Here is a 14,804-nt window from a genome sequence, read left to right on the forward strand (position 1 = left end):
GTCCGGAGTTCTGAACCTCCCAGTACCTCTCTCCGGGTTTGCCGCACCATGCGGTACCTTTTCCAGTCCCCCAGGCATCCCCAGTCACAGAAGGCCCCCTTCCTTCCCCCCCAATGCTGTTGAACGTGCCCGCGGTGAGGTCCACCATGCTGTGGGCACTCAGAGACCACAGCTGTCCAGCGTCCCCCCCCCTGTAGAGTCCACCAGGGCTTCAGCCTCCTGCACCTCCCCAGCATCGGTAAGGCCTCTTTGGAGCTCCAGCCTCGTCCTGCCTCACCCTCCTCCGGTCTCATACTTGGTGCCGGCACGCAGCCCCCCGGTCACCGGTCCACCGGGTGGTCTGCGCACCCCAGCTCCACAGGGCTCGCAGATTTGGGGGCATTTTCCCGGGCCACCACCAAACCCGAGTAACAGGGCCGGCTCCATGCCAGTCAGTTCGCCGCCCAGGGGAGTCTAGTTGTGGGACCCGCTGTTCCGGGGGCCGAGGAGCCCTGGTCTGGGTTTCTATAGTGTGCGTGAGGTGCCCTCCCCATCGCTTTTCATGCGCGGGGTATCCGTCCGCCATTTTGGCTCCATGAGGGAGGACAACACTCACCGGATGGGTCCCCTCCTCCAGTCTCTGAAGCTCGGACTCTTGGGCCGGGATCACCCCCCCGGCCGTGTGGGGGGGGAGCGGGGCCGGATCCGACCCCCTGCATGCCTCTTGTGTATTGCGGTTCCCGCTCATGAGGCTTGTGACAGGCTTTATGTGCTCCGTTAGCGGTGCTCGCCGGGTTTGTGCCGCAGCTTCCCGCTCTCTGGCTCCTCACCATCCGACTACCTGTCATTTCCTCGGATGGTTGGAGCAATTTTGGGTCCAATTGTGGTATTTTTAAGCTGTTTGATGCTGTTAGTAGCCGGAGCCAGCAAGGGTGGCTGCCGCTCGGCTCGGCGGCCCAGCCCCTCCCCTCTTGTATTCACTTTTGTATCACACAGCTAGGTTGCAATGCTGCTGCCCATCCCATGTGTTCCCTATTAAGGGTTAATAAGCATGTAGGGATGTATATAAAAAATACCCTTTTCTGTCTCATTAGAGATATTTTTTGCCAGAAGCTCAGGGAAGCAAGGCGAATGGTTGGAGTTGGGACCCACCTGCCTTGACGTGGCAGGTGGGCATACCCTCTCATGGCCATTGGAGGTAACTAAAAACCTCCCTTTTGTTTAAAAATACATGGGGATATGGAAAGAGCGCAGGTAACTTTTTTTCTTTAATTCAATTTAAGTCCACCCAGTTTCCCTACCAGGAGCTGAAGTGGATCAGCTTACCCTGGGGTCCAGCAGGAAGCCAACTAATGGAGAATGGAGACGAGTGGCCGCATGGGCGTATTGTAGGCAGGCGGCGAGGGAGCTGTGATCTTCATGTTTTGCTCCCTCACGCGCTGTTAAGTGATGCTGGGCCAGAGTGACGTCATTTTCCGGCTCCGGCAGCAGAAAGATCGCCGTTTGTCTCCAGTACGAGCAGCCTGATGCCCCCCCAACCTCAGAGGGAACGGGCTCACAAATCCCAGGTGTCAGAACAAAATTCCTAGTTGCCATGGCGACCCAGAATATGTCGAGCCCTGGACTAAATATATATTATGTATAAATATATATTAAAAACAAAAACAAGCTAACAAAGAAACCAAAAACTACAAGTTCCACTTTGATTTTTCTTCTGTGTTAGTTGGGTGCCCTTCAAGTGCTGTCATAATAATAAAGCCTAGTAAAAACGTGCACTAAAGGAATACTACAGTCACCAAACAACTTTAGCTTAATGAAGCAGTTTTGGTGTATAGAACATGCCCCTGCAGCCTCACTGCTCAATCCTCTGCCATTTAGGAGTTAAATCACGTTGTTTATGCAGCATTAGTCACACATCCCTGCATGTGACTTGCACAGCCTTCTTAAAGACTTCCTGTAAAGAGAGATCTAATGTTTATACTTCATTTATTGCAAATTCTGCTTAATTTAGAATTTCATATCTCCTGCTCTGTTAATAGTTTGCCAGACCTTTCACATAGACCTTTTTAAGACATAGACCACAAAAACCTAAAATGAACTATATTCTACTTAAACAAAAAGCTGCGAACAAAAGAATTTGACTTACGTTAGCTCTTTGCTTAGCACTATGTTGATTCTGTTCTTTAAAGGTCGATTCTTTTCCGGAATAGAAAACCATGTTTTTCTACCCATTATCACAACATTTTGCTTGCCTATGTAAACAAAGTAATACAAGAATTAGAGATCAGAGGTTAACAGAGACAATCCAAGTAGCATATCCACTAGAGCTCCAAATAACCCTTTTTGAACAATTTCACTAAAAAGTTAGTATTCCTTGGTACAGTAAGTACACCCTGTTAGCATCAAAATGGAAGTCAAATCCTTATTATACATCCAAAATGTATGTAAAGCATGACCATCCATTGTGTATGGTACTTACATCATGGAAGCAAGAACATGTGAGCACTGTGGTACAGAAGGATTCGGCCATGCAGAGTTGCATTTAACCCATTTAATGCTTTAAATTCCTGCTCAACCCCAGAGATAACAGTCTCTCATTGCACTGCATGTAAGAACACAATATAGGCTCACATTCTACAAGTTTAGTTCTTTGTTATCCATCAAATATATCTGACGGATATCAAATAAGTAAACTTAGGGTGCTGGGTATTCAACCTGGATTGTGTCAAATAGCTTGAAAATTGCTGCACAGTCTCCTAGTACCATAAACTCTACAATAAACTAGAAGTTATGGTGTTTGAAGTGCTCCATTGGAAGCAATTCATAACAGAAGTGCTGCCACAGTGACATCTTGTGGCACTTGAGCATATGGCTCGCTTCTAAGAAGCACTGGGCATAATAAAAATGTCCTGCAATACTACTGATCCAAGCCCTGAGACAGTTACACAGATGTAGCTTCTTCGTCTCTTACACAGGGACCAGAAAGTCTGGAATGTAGATGATATAAACCGGACTGGCAAAATTTAGCCTAAGAGACTCCGCGACTATAACGTGGTTATAGAAATTTTCCATATCAGGTATTATTAACTTTTGAATTTTAACTAGTTATAATGCGTTGGATGAGTTACCTTCAACTGTTGGTGTCATGGTCATCTTCTGAAAATGTTTAAATTCATTCCTGAAACAATCAACATGGTTACAAATAATTACTATAAATGAAAAACAAACTAAATAAATGTTTTTGATTGCTTAGAGAACAGCAATGTTAATAAAAACAATGTATTTTAACCCCTCTCCCTCCCCATATTGTGACGGACCGCCTGGCACCCCGACCGGGTACCTCCGTCAATCGCTGCTTCCTAGTACTTGCGAGCACCATAAGCACTATACTGGAACACCATAACCACCATAGATCCCACGAACCGCCGCAGCTTGGTTGGGGTCTTGCCGTCCTCCACCCACCCTGGACCCGAGACCAGGGTCCAGCTTCCAGTGGGTAGACCACTCCTAGTCCAGAGAGCGTAGCAGGAACAGCTCTTATAAGAGCTAGTGATTATACTCAGGGGAGTATTGTGATGTAGCAATCCCCAGTGAATGTAATTCTCCAATCCCCCAAACATGAGCCAAGACTTCATGAAGTCTCTCTTTAATGTGAGCCACACTGGCCTTTTAAGCAAGTCGCCCACATGGACACAAACTTACAAACCAATAATAACACATTTACAATGTAAGACACTCACACACAATCCCTCCACTCTACTTGGGAGATAATTGGATCAGTAACTGTACTAATTCTAATCCAATTATCTCCAAGGACAGAAAAAACACACTTTTTTTAAAAACACCCAAAAAGTACCCCAAAAATACATAAAACCCCACAAATGTTACATCCCCTGATAGCCCTGATCTGGGTGACCAACATATCCAAAGTCTTAATTTTGATCAATCGTGCACATGGTCCCATGCCCAAAACCGTTCCAGAGAATTAGTGCTAACGGTCGGTCTCTCTGTCTGGAGTACAAAAGTACATACTTCACATTAACAGAGCCTTTTAAACCCCTTAAGACCGCAGCCAAATGTACAAGTTGTGATCAAAACAAAACGTAAACAAAACCTGGCATTTGCGCTATATGTCTGTCCAACCGTAATTCACCTCTTTCATATTAAATGCACCCACACTTTTTATATACAGGGAGTGCAGAATTATTAGGCAAATGAGTATTTTGACCACATCATCCTCTTTATGCATGCTGTCTTACTCCAAGCTGTATAGGCTCGAAAGCCTACTACAAATTAAGCATATTAGGTGATGTGCATCTCTGTAATGAGAAAGGGTGTGGTCTAATGACAACACCCTATATCAGGTGTGCATAATTATTAGGCAACTTCCTTTCCTTTGGCAAAATGGGTCAAAAGAAGGACTTGACAGGCTCAGAAAAGTAAAAAATAGTGAGATATCGTGCAGAGGGATGCAGCACTCTTAAAATTGCAAAGCTTCTGAAGCGTGATCATCGAACAATCAAGCGTTTCATTCAAAATAGTCAACAGGGTCGCAAGAAGCGTGTGGAGAAACCAAGGCGCAAAATAACTGCCCATGAACTGAGAAAAGTCAAGCGTGCAGCTGCCAAGATGCCACTTGCCACCGGTTTGGCCATATTTCAGAGCTGCAACATCACTGGAGTGCCCAAAAGCACAAGGTGTGCAATACTCAGAGACATGGCCAAGGTAAGAAAGGCTGAAAGACGACCACCACTGAACAAGACACACAAGCAGAAACGTCAAGACTGGGCCAAGAAATATCTCAAGACTGATTTTTCTTTTCCATTTATCGTTTTTATTGAGCAAAATTTACATCACATATCACGATAAACATTTCACAGTACAATACAGTACATCTGCGCAGACAGTACGTAGAGACGTCTTCGAATTAACTTTTGCGCCTGTACAGAAGGCCATTCATTGTTGGGTGGTAATAACTGTGATGCATACCGTATTGACATTGCTTGTCAGAATTTTCTAACTGGGAAAGGGATGGGTACAGAAGAGAAAAGGGATGGGGAAGGGGATGCCCTGGGTACATTCCATTGATTACTAACATTAGCATCTCAGCAACCTAGCGTTCCCTCCTCTGAACCTTGTTTTTCAATGTATGCCGTTTGCCATTTTCTTGTCTTCCCTACTTTACAGCCAACACTCCCATTCCCGGGTATATTTGTCAAGGCAACCTTTCATCTTACTAGCCATCTTTTCATATGCACTAATTGCATCCATTTTGGCGATAACAGTTTCTATTTGGGGAGCTTGCTTGCTCTTCCAGTTGCCTGCCAGAACTACCTTGGCCACCGTCAAGACATTTAGAATCAAGGACTGATTTTTCTAAGGTTTTATGGACTGATGAAATGAGAGTGAGTCTTGATGGGCCAGATGGATGGATTGGTAAAGGGCAGAGAGCTCCAGTCCGACTCAGACGCCAGCAAGGTGGAGGTGGAGTACTGGTTTGGGCTGGTATCATCAAAGATGAGCTTGTGGGGCCTTTTCGGGTTGAAGATGGAGTCAAGCTCAACTCCCAGTCCTACTGCCAGTTTCTGAAGACACCTTCTTCAAGCAGTGGTACAGGAAGAAGTCTGCATCCTTCAAGAAAAACATGATTTTCGTGCAGGACAATGCTCCATCACACGCGTCCAAGTACTCCACAGCGTGGCTGGCAAGAAAGGGTATAAAAGAAGAAAATCTAATGACATGGTCTCCTTGTTCACCTGATCTGAACCCCATTGAGAACCTGTGGTCCATCATCAAATGTGAGATTTACAAGGAGGGAAAACAGTACACCTCTCTGAACAGTGTCTGGGAGGCTGTGGTTGCTGCTGCACGCAATGTTGATGGTGAACAGATCAAAACACTGACAGAATCCATGGATGGCAGGCTTTTGAGTGTCCTTGCAAAGAAAGGTGGCTATATTGGTCACTGATTTGTTTTTATGTTTTTGAATGTCAGAAATGTATATTTGTGAATGTTGAGATGTTATATTGGTTTCACTGGTAAAAATAAATAATTGAAATGGGTATATATTTGTTTTTTGTTAAGTTGCCTAATAATTATGCACAGTAATAGTCACCTGCACACACAGATATCCCCCTAAAATAGCTATAACTAAAAACAAACTAAAAACTACTTTCAAAAATATTCAGCTTTGATATTAATGAGTTTTTTGGGTTCATTGAGAACATGGTTGTTGTTCAATAATACAATTAATCCTCAAAAATACAACTTGCCTAATAATTCTGCACTCCCTGTATAATTTTATTCAGGGGAAACAGGGCTTTCATTGAACATCAAATATTTAGGTATGGAACATAATTTAATATGAATAAAAAAAAAAAAAAATGGGAGAAAATATATTTTTTTAATTTTCTTAGTTCTACGTGACATTTTAACTGTGAATGTCAAAATACTGTCTGCATTTACTGCAATAAAATACACATATTTGTTTTCAGCGATTTCTCATGTGTAAAATAGTACCCCCTACGTACAGGTTTTATGGTGTTTTGGGAAGTTACAGGGTCAAATTTGTCAGTATTTTCACATTGAAATTCGCCAGATTGGTTACGTTGCCTTTAAGACCGTATGGTAGTCCATGAATGAGAATTACCCCCATGATGGCATACCATTTGCAAAGGTAGACAACCCAAGGTATTGCAAATGGGGTATGTCCAGTCTTTTTTAGTAGTCACTTGGTCACAAACACTGGCCAAAGTTAGTGTTAATATTTGAAAATGCAAAAAACTAATTTGAACGCCAATTTTGCCCAGTGTTTGTGACTTAGTGGCTACTAAAAAAGACTGAACATACCCATTTGCAATACCTTGGGTTGCCTACTATTGCAAATAGTATGCCATCATAGGGGTAATTTTCATTCCTGGGCTACCGTACGGTCTCAAAGGTAACATAACAAACCTGGTGAATTTCAATGTGAAAAAACTGAAACGCATGTCTTATATTTGACGCTGTAACTTTTGAAAACACCATAAAACCTGTACTTGAGGGGTACTGTTTTACTCGGAAGACTTCGCTGAACACAAATATTAGTGTTTCAAAACAGTAAAACAAATCACAACAATTATATCGTCAGTGTAAGTGCCATTTGTGTGTTAAAAATGAAAAAAAGTCACTTTCACTGACGATATCATCGTTGTAATACATTTTACTGTTTTGAAACACTAATATTTGCGTTTAGCGAAGTCTTCCGAGTAAAACAGTACCCCCCATGTACAGGTTTTATGGTGTCTTGGAAACTTACAGGGTTAAATATAGTGCTAGCAAATTAAATTCTCTGAATTCTCTTTTGGCCTGGGTTGTCAGGCATGTCCTGCAAATTGTAATTAATAAAATGACCTAATTATATAAAATTATTACATAAATATATACGTAGAATGATATATACATATGTATATAATTTTTTTAAAATTATTTTTATTTATATATAGTGATATACATGTATATAGAAATATGTATTATTTCGTTCTACATGTATTTTGATATCAATATATATATATATATATATTAATTTTAAAATACAATTAGAACGAAATTACACATGTATATATATATATTTTTTTTATGTATTTACATATTTGTTTATTTTATATTATATATAAATATATATACAATGATAATTATATATATTTAGTCAATATCATTGTACGTGTACTTTGATATGAATATATATATAAATTTAAATACACTGACAGTGTATGTGTATTTATGTGTATATGTGTTTGTGTGTATATATATATACTTAGATAAATATTTAATATATATATATGTATATGATCTAAGTATATATTATTTAATTTTACACTGTTTTAACATATTTTATTTTATTTTTTCAGTAAGCAGGGGGAGTACCTGTCATTACAGGCACTCCCCCTGCTGGCAATGCCATCCATGTGATCGTGAGGTCCTCACAAGGACCTCGCAATCACATGGCTCAGAGGGGCCGAAGAGGAAGGAGGGGGACTCCCTTGGCTCCCAGGTGAGTCCCCATACCGCGATCGGGTAAGTACATAAGATAGCAGGGACGTTCTATGCCGCCCTGCGGCGTTTAGAGACGCTTCCTTAAGGACGGCATAGAACGCTCTGCGGTCTTAAGGGGTAAAAGTATTTTAGCCAGGTCTATTGCAGGGGCCATAGTCACAGGGTAGGAGGCTGGCAAACAGGCCCCACCAAAAACTTGTGGCAAAAATATGATATATTATATTATATATATAATATACATCAATATACATATAATATGCACTTGTGATGCGAATATATATATTTTAAATATATATAAAATTCCATTCCAAGTGTATTTTGATTATATATATATTATGTATACAAAACAAACAAATGAAAAAAGCACTCACAGGACGAATGTCAGGTAATTATTACTGCATTCAATGAAGAAGATTCAGTGTCACAGCAATAAGTTCAATATTTATTTATTTATAAAATCTTTTACCAGGAAAGATACATTGAGATTTCTCTCGTTTTTTTAAAGGACCACTCTAGGGACCCAGACCACTTCAGCTTAATGAAGTGGTCTGGGTGCCAGGTCCTTCTAGGGTTAACCCATTTTTTCATAAACATAGCAGTTTCAGAGAAACTGCTATGTTTGTGAATGGGTTAAGCCTTCCCCTATTTCCTCTAGTGGCTGTCTCATTGACAGCCGCTAGAGGCGCTTGCGTGATTCTCACTGTGATTTTCACAGTGAGCGCACGCAAGCGTCCATAGGAAAGCAATATGAATGCTTTCCTATGTGACCGGCTGAATGCGCGCGCAGCTCGTGCCGCGCGTGCGCATTCAGCCGACGGGGAGGAGAAGAGGAGAATCGGAGGAGGAGAGCTCTCCGCCCACCGCTGGAAAAAGGTACGTTTTAAACACTTTCCCCTTTCCAGAGCCGGGCGGGTGGGGGTACCCTCAGGACACTAGTGCCAGGAAAACGAGTATGTTTTCCTGGCACTAGAGTGGTCCTTTAAGTATGTCCTGGGTAGTTCAGTCCTATAGTGGACTTTATCAAGGTCTTAATAAGCAGCAAAGTTGCTATTGTAATATTGTAATCTAGGTTGGAAAAAAGACTAAAGCCTATCAAGTTCAACCTTGAGATCCATTCTTTGATCCAAAAGAAGAACCTCCCCTCCCCTAATTGAAGCCATTTCCAATTATGCCACAAAAAGGCATAGGATCTTTCTTGACTATATAATGGCAATCAGATTTCTCCTTGGAGCCACAACCTGTCTACATCCATTCGAATTATATATTTTAATATACTTGAATATTCTCTGTTTAGATAAAAGCATCCATGTCTTTTTAAAAGTATCTATAGAATCAGAAAATCCCATTAGGTAGAGAAATCTAAATATTTATTGTTCTCACTGAAAAGAACCCTGTGCTCTGCTGTCTCAATGGGTGACCTCCCGACTATTGTATATTCCTACTAATGAACAGGTAAGCACACAGCAGTTTGTACTTACCCTGCATATATTTGCACAGTGCTATCCACATGCCCTCTGATGCACCTTTTTTTACTAAATAAAACAAATTAAAGGGATCCTATAGTGCCAGGAAAACAAACCCGTTTTTCTGGCACTATAGGCTTATTAGGACCCCGCGGGGCTGAAGGCGTTAAAACCCGCCCACGCTCCGTCCCCCCCACAGCTGACGTCCTAATGTGCATGCACAGCAATGGCACGCATTAGACCTCCCCATAGGAAAGCATTATTCAATGCTTTCCTATGGGTAAAATCTGACCCTGGAGGATGTGAGGACGTCCAGCGTCAGATAACGGACCAAAAGTCTGTTTAGATTCCGGAAGCACCCCCAGTGACTGCCTGGTAGACAATGTAAACATTGCAGCACTAAGTGCAAACGGTCACAGGACCCAGACCACTTCAATTAGCTTTAGTGGTCTGGGTGCCTACAGTGTCCCTTTAAGTTTTTCTACTAGACAGCCACTAGAGGGAACTTCCTGACTCATAGCACAGATTATCTGTGCTAGAGTGTTGCTGGACGTCCTCACGCTGTGTGAGAACCTCCAGCGTCGCTCAAATCCCCATAGGAAAGCATTGAAATTCGTTTTCAATGCTTTCCTATGGGGAGACCTAATGCGCATGCGCGGCATTGCCGCGCATGCGCATTAGGTCTCCTCGGCCGGTGGGCGGGATCAGTCTCGCCAACTGGCCGATGGAGTAAGGAGGAGGAGCGGCGCAGAGGAGGAGGCAGCGACGAGGGACATCGTCGCTGCCTCAGGTAAGTGACTGAAATGGTTTTCACCCCTTCAGTAACTGGGGAATGGGGCGTGGGAGGGAGAGGGAACCTCCAGTGCCAGGAAAAACTGATTGTTTTCCTGGCACTGGAGATTCCCTTTAACTCCCAAAATGTTTTTGTTCACTAGAGGGCTTGGAAGCAGAGCTTCAAGCCATGCTTCCAAGCCCTCATGTTATGAGAGCCAGTATCCTTACTTCCCGACTCTCTTATCGAAACACCACAAATGCAGTGCCGTCACGCTTGTATTCAATGATTCTATGTGGCAGAATCCTAGGCACATTTCGACGAGTCCTGTGCGTTCGTCTAAGTTCCCCAATGCTCCTCTATGAGGATGCTTTGGCCCGTCATCCTGGAGGCATGTAACCCAAGGAGGAGGTTGCGGCAGCGTCAAGGTAGACTCCATGCTGGAGAAATGGTGAGTAATTCACTTTATTTTCATTTGTTTTTTTTTATTTTATGCAGGGAAGGAACCCTAATTGATAAGGGGCATCAGGACTTTAGTGTTAGAAACACAGATATGTATTTCTGTGATGTAATTCCAGTAAAATACAAGTTTAGCAGGCTAAGATTGCCACAAGGCATATGTATGTATATGTGTTTGTAGTATCAGTTAGTTAATAACACGTAGCTAAGATACTGTCATCACTGTACTGACCAGGTGCAGGAATGTAAGAACTGGAATTACGCGTCCCTCTCCTTTGTATCAGATGAGCCACGTGGTTAGACCGGATGGATGAGTTTAGACTCTATTCATTAAATAGGTTAAGGGTATGTGTGGGTGTAGTTAATTGTGGGAGGAGCTACAGTGCTATATAAGGAATGTACTCTATGTATTCAGTACTCAGACTTTGCTGTATTTTGGTGACGCTAGTCCCTCTGAGTCCCGATCGGTGATCCAATAAAGAATCTCTTCCTTCCTGAAGAAACCTGTGTCCATCTCTCTGTGCTTGGCTTCCGTCAGTTTCTCCGGTATCATTTGGTGCATTGGCCGGGAAGCTCATCGTTCAACGGTAGCTGAGAGGCAGAGGCGTGAGACGGTCTATCTTTGCCCACGTTCTCTACGGCTGCACCCCTGAACTTCTGCGTGGACCTCCCTTCGTCTCGGCGCCACTGGTCTGTTGTCCAGGAGATCATCGGCCTCTACGTGAGAAGTGCTGGGGTGTCCCCGTCGATGAGTGTGAACTCAGGTTCAGGAACGAGGAGGTAAGATAACTGCTGTTTTAGACGGCAGGACCCGCTAGGGGTATACCGATTGTGCGGTAGGCCCAAAGGGGTTTTTGAATCTGTATCTGCCCCCTCTGTCGGAGGGAAGGAGCGAAGGCGCACCGCTCGATCGAACGCTCTTTAGTCAGACCGTTTGATTTGGTTAGTCAGGCGGGGTCCTGGTGTAAGATAGCCCTAGCCGGACACCGGTGTCTTGTCTAGACTAGCGTTCTAGGGTGTATATTACGTTCGCTAGGTCGGAGGGACCGGGAGACTAAGCGGCGCCTGTGTAAATTCGGTTCGCTAGTTCTCATCCTATCTGGGCTAAGTGGGAAGGCGTGTAAATTTGGAACCCACTAGACTTTTGATAGTACGACTAAGAGGCGCCTGTGTAAATTCGGATCTCTAGCTCGTTGTATAGTGCGACTAAGAGGCGCCTGTGTAAATTCGGATCTCTAGCTCGCTATGTATATGTGGTGATTGGGCAGTGTGGCTAACCAAAACGGGTGTATATAGTTTTAGGTAGTCCATTCAAGGTACTGGCCAATAGTTTAGTTGGGAATTGTAAATGTGTTAACGATTGTTTTAGTAAAGTGTATATCTTGTTAGATAGCGCGAGCTCAGCCGTCTAGCGAGAGTGTTAATAGTGTGTTGCTGTATTATAGTGCACGGTACCATAACCCTGTATATTTACTGACATTATATAATAAGTACTAATCATTGTCGTCCATTGCATGTTTAACACCATAACCACTAATAATTGTATTGTGACCTTAACTTGTGCTTTGACCTATGCTAACCGTACTGTAACCGCTATTTGTAAAAGACGATGTTACTGGGGTGTGTTATAGACGGGTAATTCGTATATAGAGAATTATAGCGTGGGTGACTGTGTAGTTACGCCAAAGGGCATAATATTGATTATATAGTGACTGGTGTAGCAGCTGTGTGTGTATGGGAATTCCCTGAGTGTTTATTGTTATTGTGTACGTTTCACTTGGTAACCGTACCACGTGGTGCTGTTGCCAGAGGAAACGGGTGTGACTGTTGAATAGTACGCGTGTATAGTAATCGTTGTCGACGACGTTCCACTGTTAAATATGGGTGCGTCGCAGTCAACGATTCCGGATCCCTTAGGATGTATGGTTAAGAATTTTAAAAAGGGATTCAAAGTTTGTGATTTTGGGGTTAAGATGTCCCCTGTACGTTTGGTCACTTTGTGCACTAGGGAGTGGCCTACTTTGGTTGCGGCATGGCCGCCACGTGGCAGTTTGGATCCAACTCTGGTACAGCGCTTACACGTGGCTGTATCAGGTAGGCCTGAACTTTACGGCCAGTTTCCTTATATTGATTGTTGGAGACAGGCCGTAAATGACTCGCCAAAATGGCTCCGGACATGCCACGAGGAACAGTGTCGCCTCATGGTAGCTAGGACTTGTTCGTCCACTAGGGCTGGTGTTAGGCCCATTTTGGACACGCCCCCTGAGTCCGAGATCCCTTTGCCGCCCCCTTACTTTCCGGTAAGAGGAAGTGACGCAAATACAGGAAGTCCTGTAACCCTTCCCTCATTACCCTCATCCACTTCCGCTTCCTCCTCCAGTACAGGATCCACCCCCCCTCGTACTAAATCTCCCCTTCCGGAACCAGAACCCACCCCCATTAGAAACGAATATCCTGATTTGGCGCCACTTCAGACTTCCGGTCAAGCTTCATCTAGCTCGGCCCGAAGTGTTCTATTTACCACCTTTTCCCAAAACCAACCTCCCACATCCCCATACCCTATCTCTCCCCGACCGGAACCCATGACTGACGCCCCTCCACGTAGCCCCATACAGACCCGACAGTTGACCGGTGCCCAACAATTGAGACACTATCAGATGCCTCTTCGTCTGAATCCCGGGTCAGCCTATATTAATGCCGCAGGTCAAATGGCACAAGCTGACCCTGTCTTCGTATATGTTCCCTTCACTACAACCGATCTTTTAAACTGGAAGACCCACAATTCCTCGTATACTGAGAAACCACAAGCCATGACTGATCTGTTCACCTCAATAGTACAGACGCATAATCCGACATGGGCTGATTGCCAGCAGTTATTAATGACTTTATTTAACAATGAGGAAAGGACAAGAATAAATCAAGCAGCCATTAAAGCATTAGAGGATAGAGCCCGTGCTTTGAACCAAGCTAATCCAGCAGCATGGGCCGCAACACATTATCCCAACACTGATCCCGATTGGAACGTAAATGGTGCTGATATGGTTCAACTCAGAGCCTATAGAGACGCTATAATTGCTGGCATGAAAGCCGGAGGAAAGAAAGCCATTAACATGTCGAAGACAGTTGAGGTGATCCAGAAAAGCGATGAAGCGCCCAGTGTCTTTTATGACCGATTATTGGAGGCGTACCGCTTGTACACCCCCTTTAATCCGGAAGACGCAGACAATTCCCGAATGGTTAACTCCGCCTTTGTCAGCCAAGCTTACGGAGATATTAAGCGCAAGCTACAAAAGTTAGAAGGGTTTGCAGGTATGTCAATCTCCCAACTAATGGAGGTAGCTAATAAGGTCTATATGAATAGGGAAACAGAAAGCAAGAAAGAGGAGGAGCGCAAGATGCGTAAAAAGGCTGATATGCTAGCGGTAGCGATCGCAGGCGTAGATAAACGGGGCCCAGATAGAGGCAATAATAGATGGAGTAGGGAGCCTTTGAGTAGGGATCAGTGTGCGTATTGCAAGGAAGAAGGGCATTGGAGGAACGAATGTCCGCAAAGAGAGCAGTACGAGAGAGACCAACCCAGGGCAGGCTACGGAAACTTTAGAGGCAGAGCGAGAGGTAGAGGAGGCCCCGGAGGGAGTAATGGGTATAGAGGGAGTAATGGGAACAGAGGAAGTGTTAGGGAAGATAGGTATATTCCAGCAGCGCAAAGGTCCCGCGATAGAGAAGGTAGGGACTTCGTAGGATTGGCTGACACGGTCATGGAGGACTATTGATACCGACCGGGCTCCATCCCCCTTGGTCGAGCGGAGCCTATGGTCGATGTATCAATAGGGGGGAAAAGGAGTGCGTTCATGATCGACACTGGTGCTGAACATTCAGTGGTGACTAATCTAGTTGCTCCTCCATCTGGAAGGACTATTACTGTGATAGGAGCAACTGGAAGAAGTGCTGAAAGACCGGTTCTTAAAAGTCGACTCTGTACATTGGGAGGCCACGTAGTAAAACACCAATTCCTTTATATGCCTGAATGTCCAGTCCAATTGCTGGGACGTGATATGCTATCCAAATTACAAGCGCAGATTACGTTCCTACCAGAT

General features: G+C 43.9%; 1 protein-coding gene across 1 annotated transcript in view; it reads right to left on the bottom strand.

The window, feature by feature from the left end:
- The window catches only part of DHFR (dihydrofolate reductase), a 58,840-nt gene that overhangs the window by 37,093 nt on the left and 6,943 nt on the right, over nucleotides 1-14,804 (bottom strand). Inside the window, exons 2-3 of the mRNA XM_063453726.1 lie at nucleotides 3,108-3,157; nucleotides 2,126-2,231 (exon numbers count right to left, since the gene is read on the bottom strand). Of these exons, the coding sequence (XP_063309796.1) occupies nucleotides 2,126-2,231; nucleotides 3,108-3,157 (156 nt within the window). The remainder of the gene's footprint in view (nucleotides 1-2,125; nucleotides 2,232-3,107; nucleotides 3,158-14,804) is intronic.

Source organism: Pelobates fuscus, chromosome 5 (genome assembly GCF_036172605.1).
Source record: "Pelobates fuscus isolate aPelFus1 chromosome 5, aPelFus1.pri, whole genome shotgun sequence".
Taxonomy (NCBI): domain Eukaryota; kingdom Metazoa; phylum Chordata; class Amphibia; order Anura; family Pelobatidae; genus Pelobates; species Pelobates fuscus.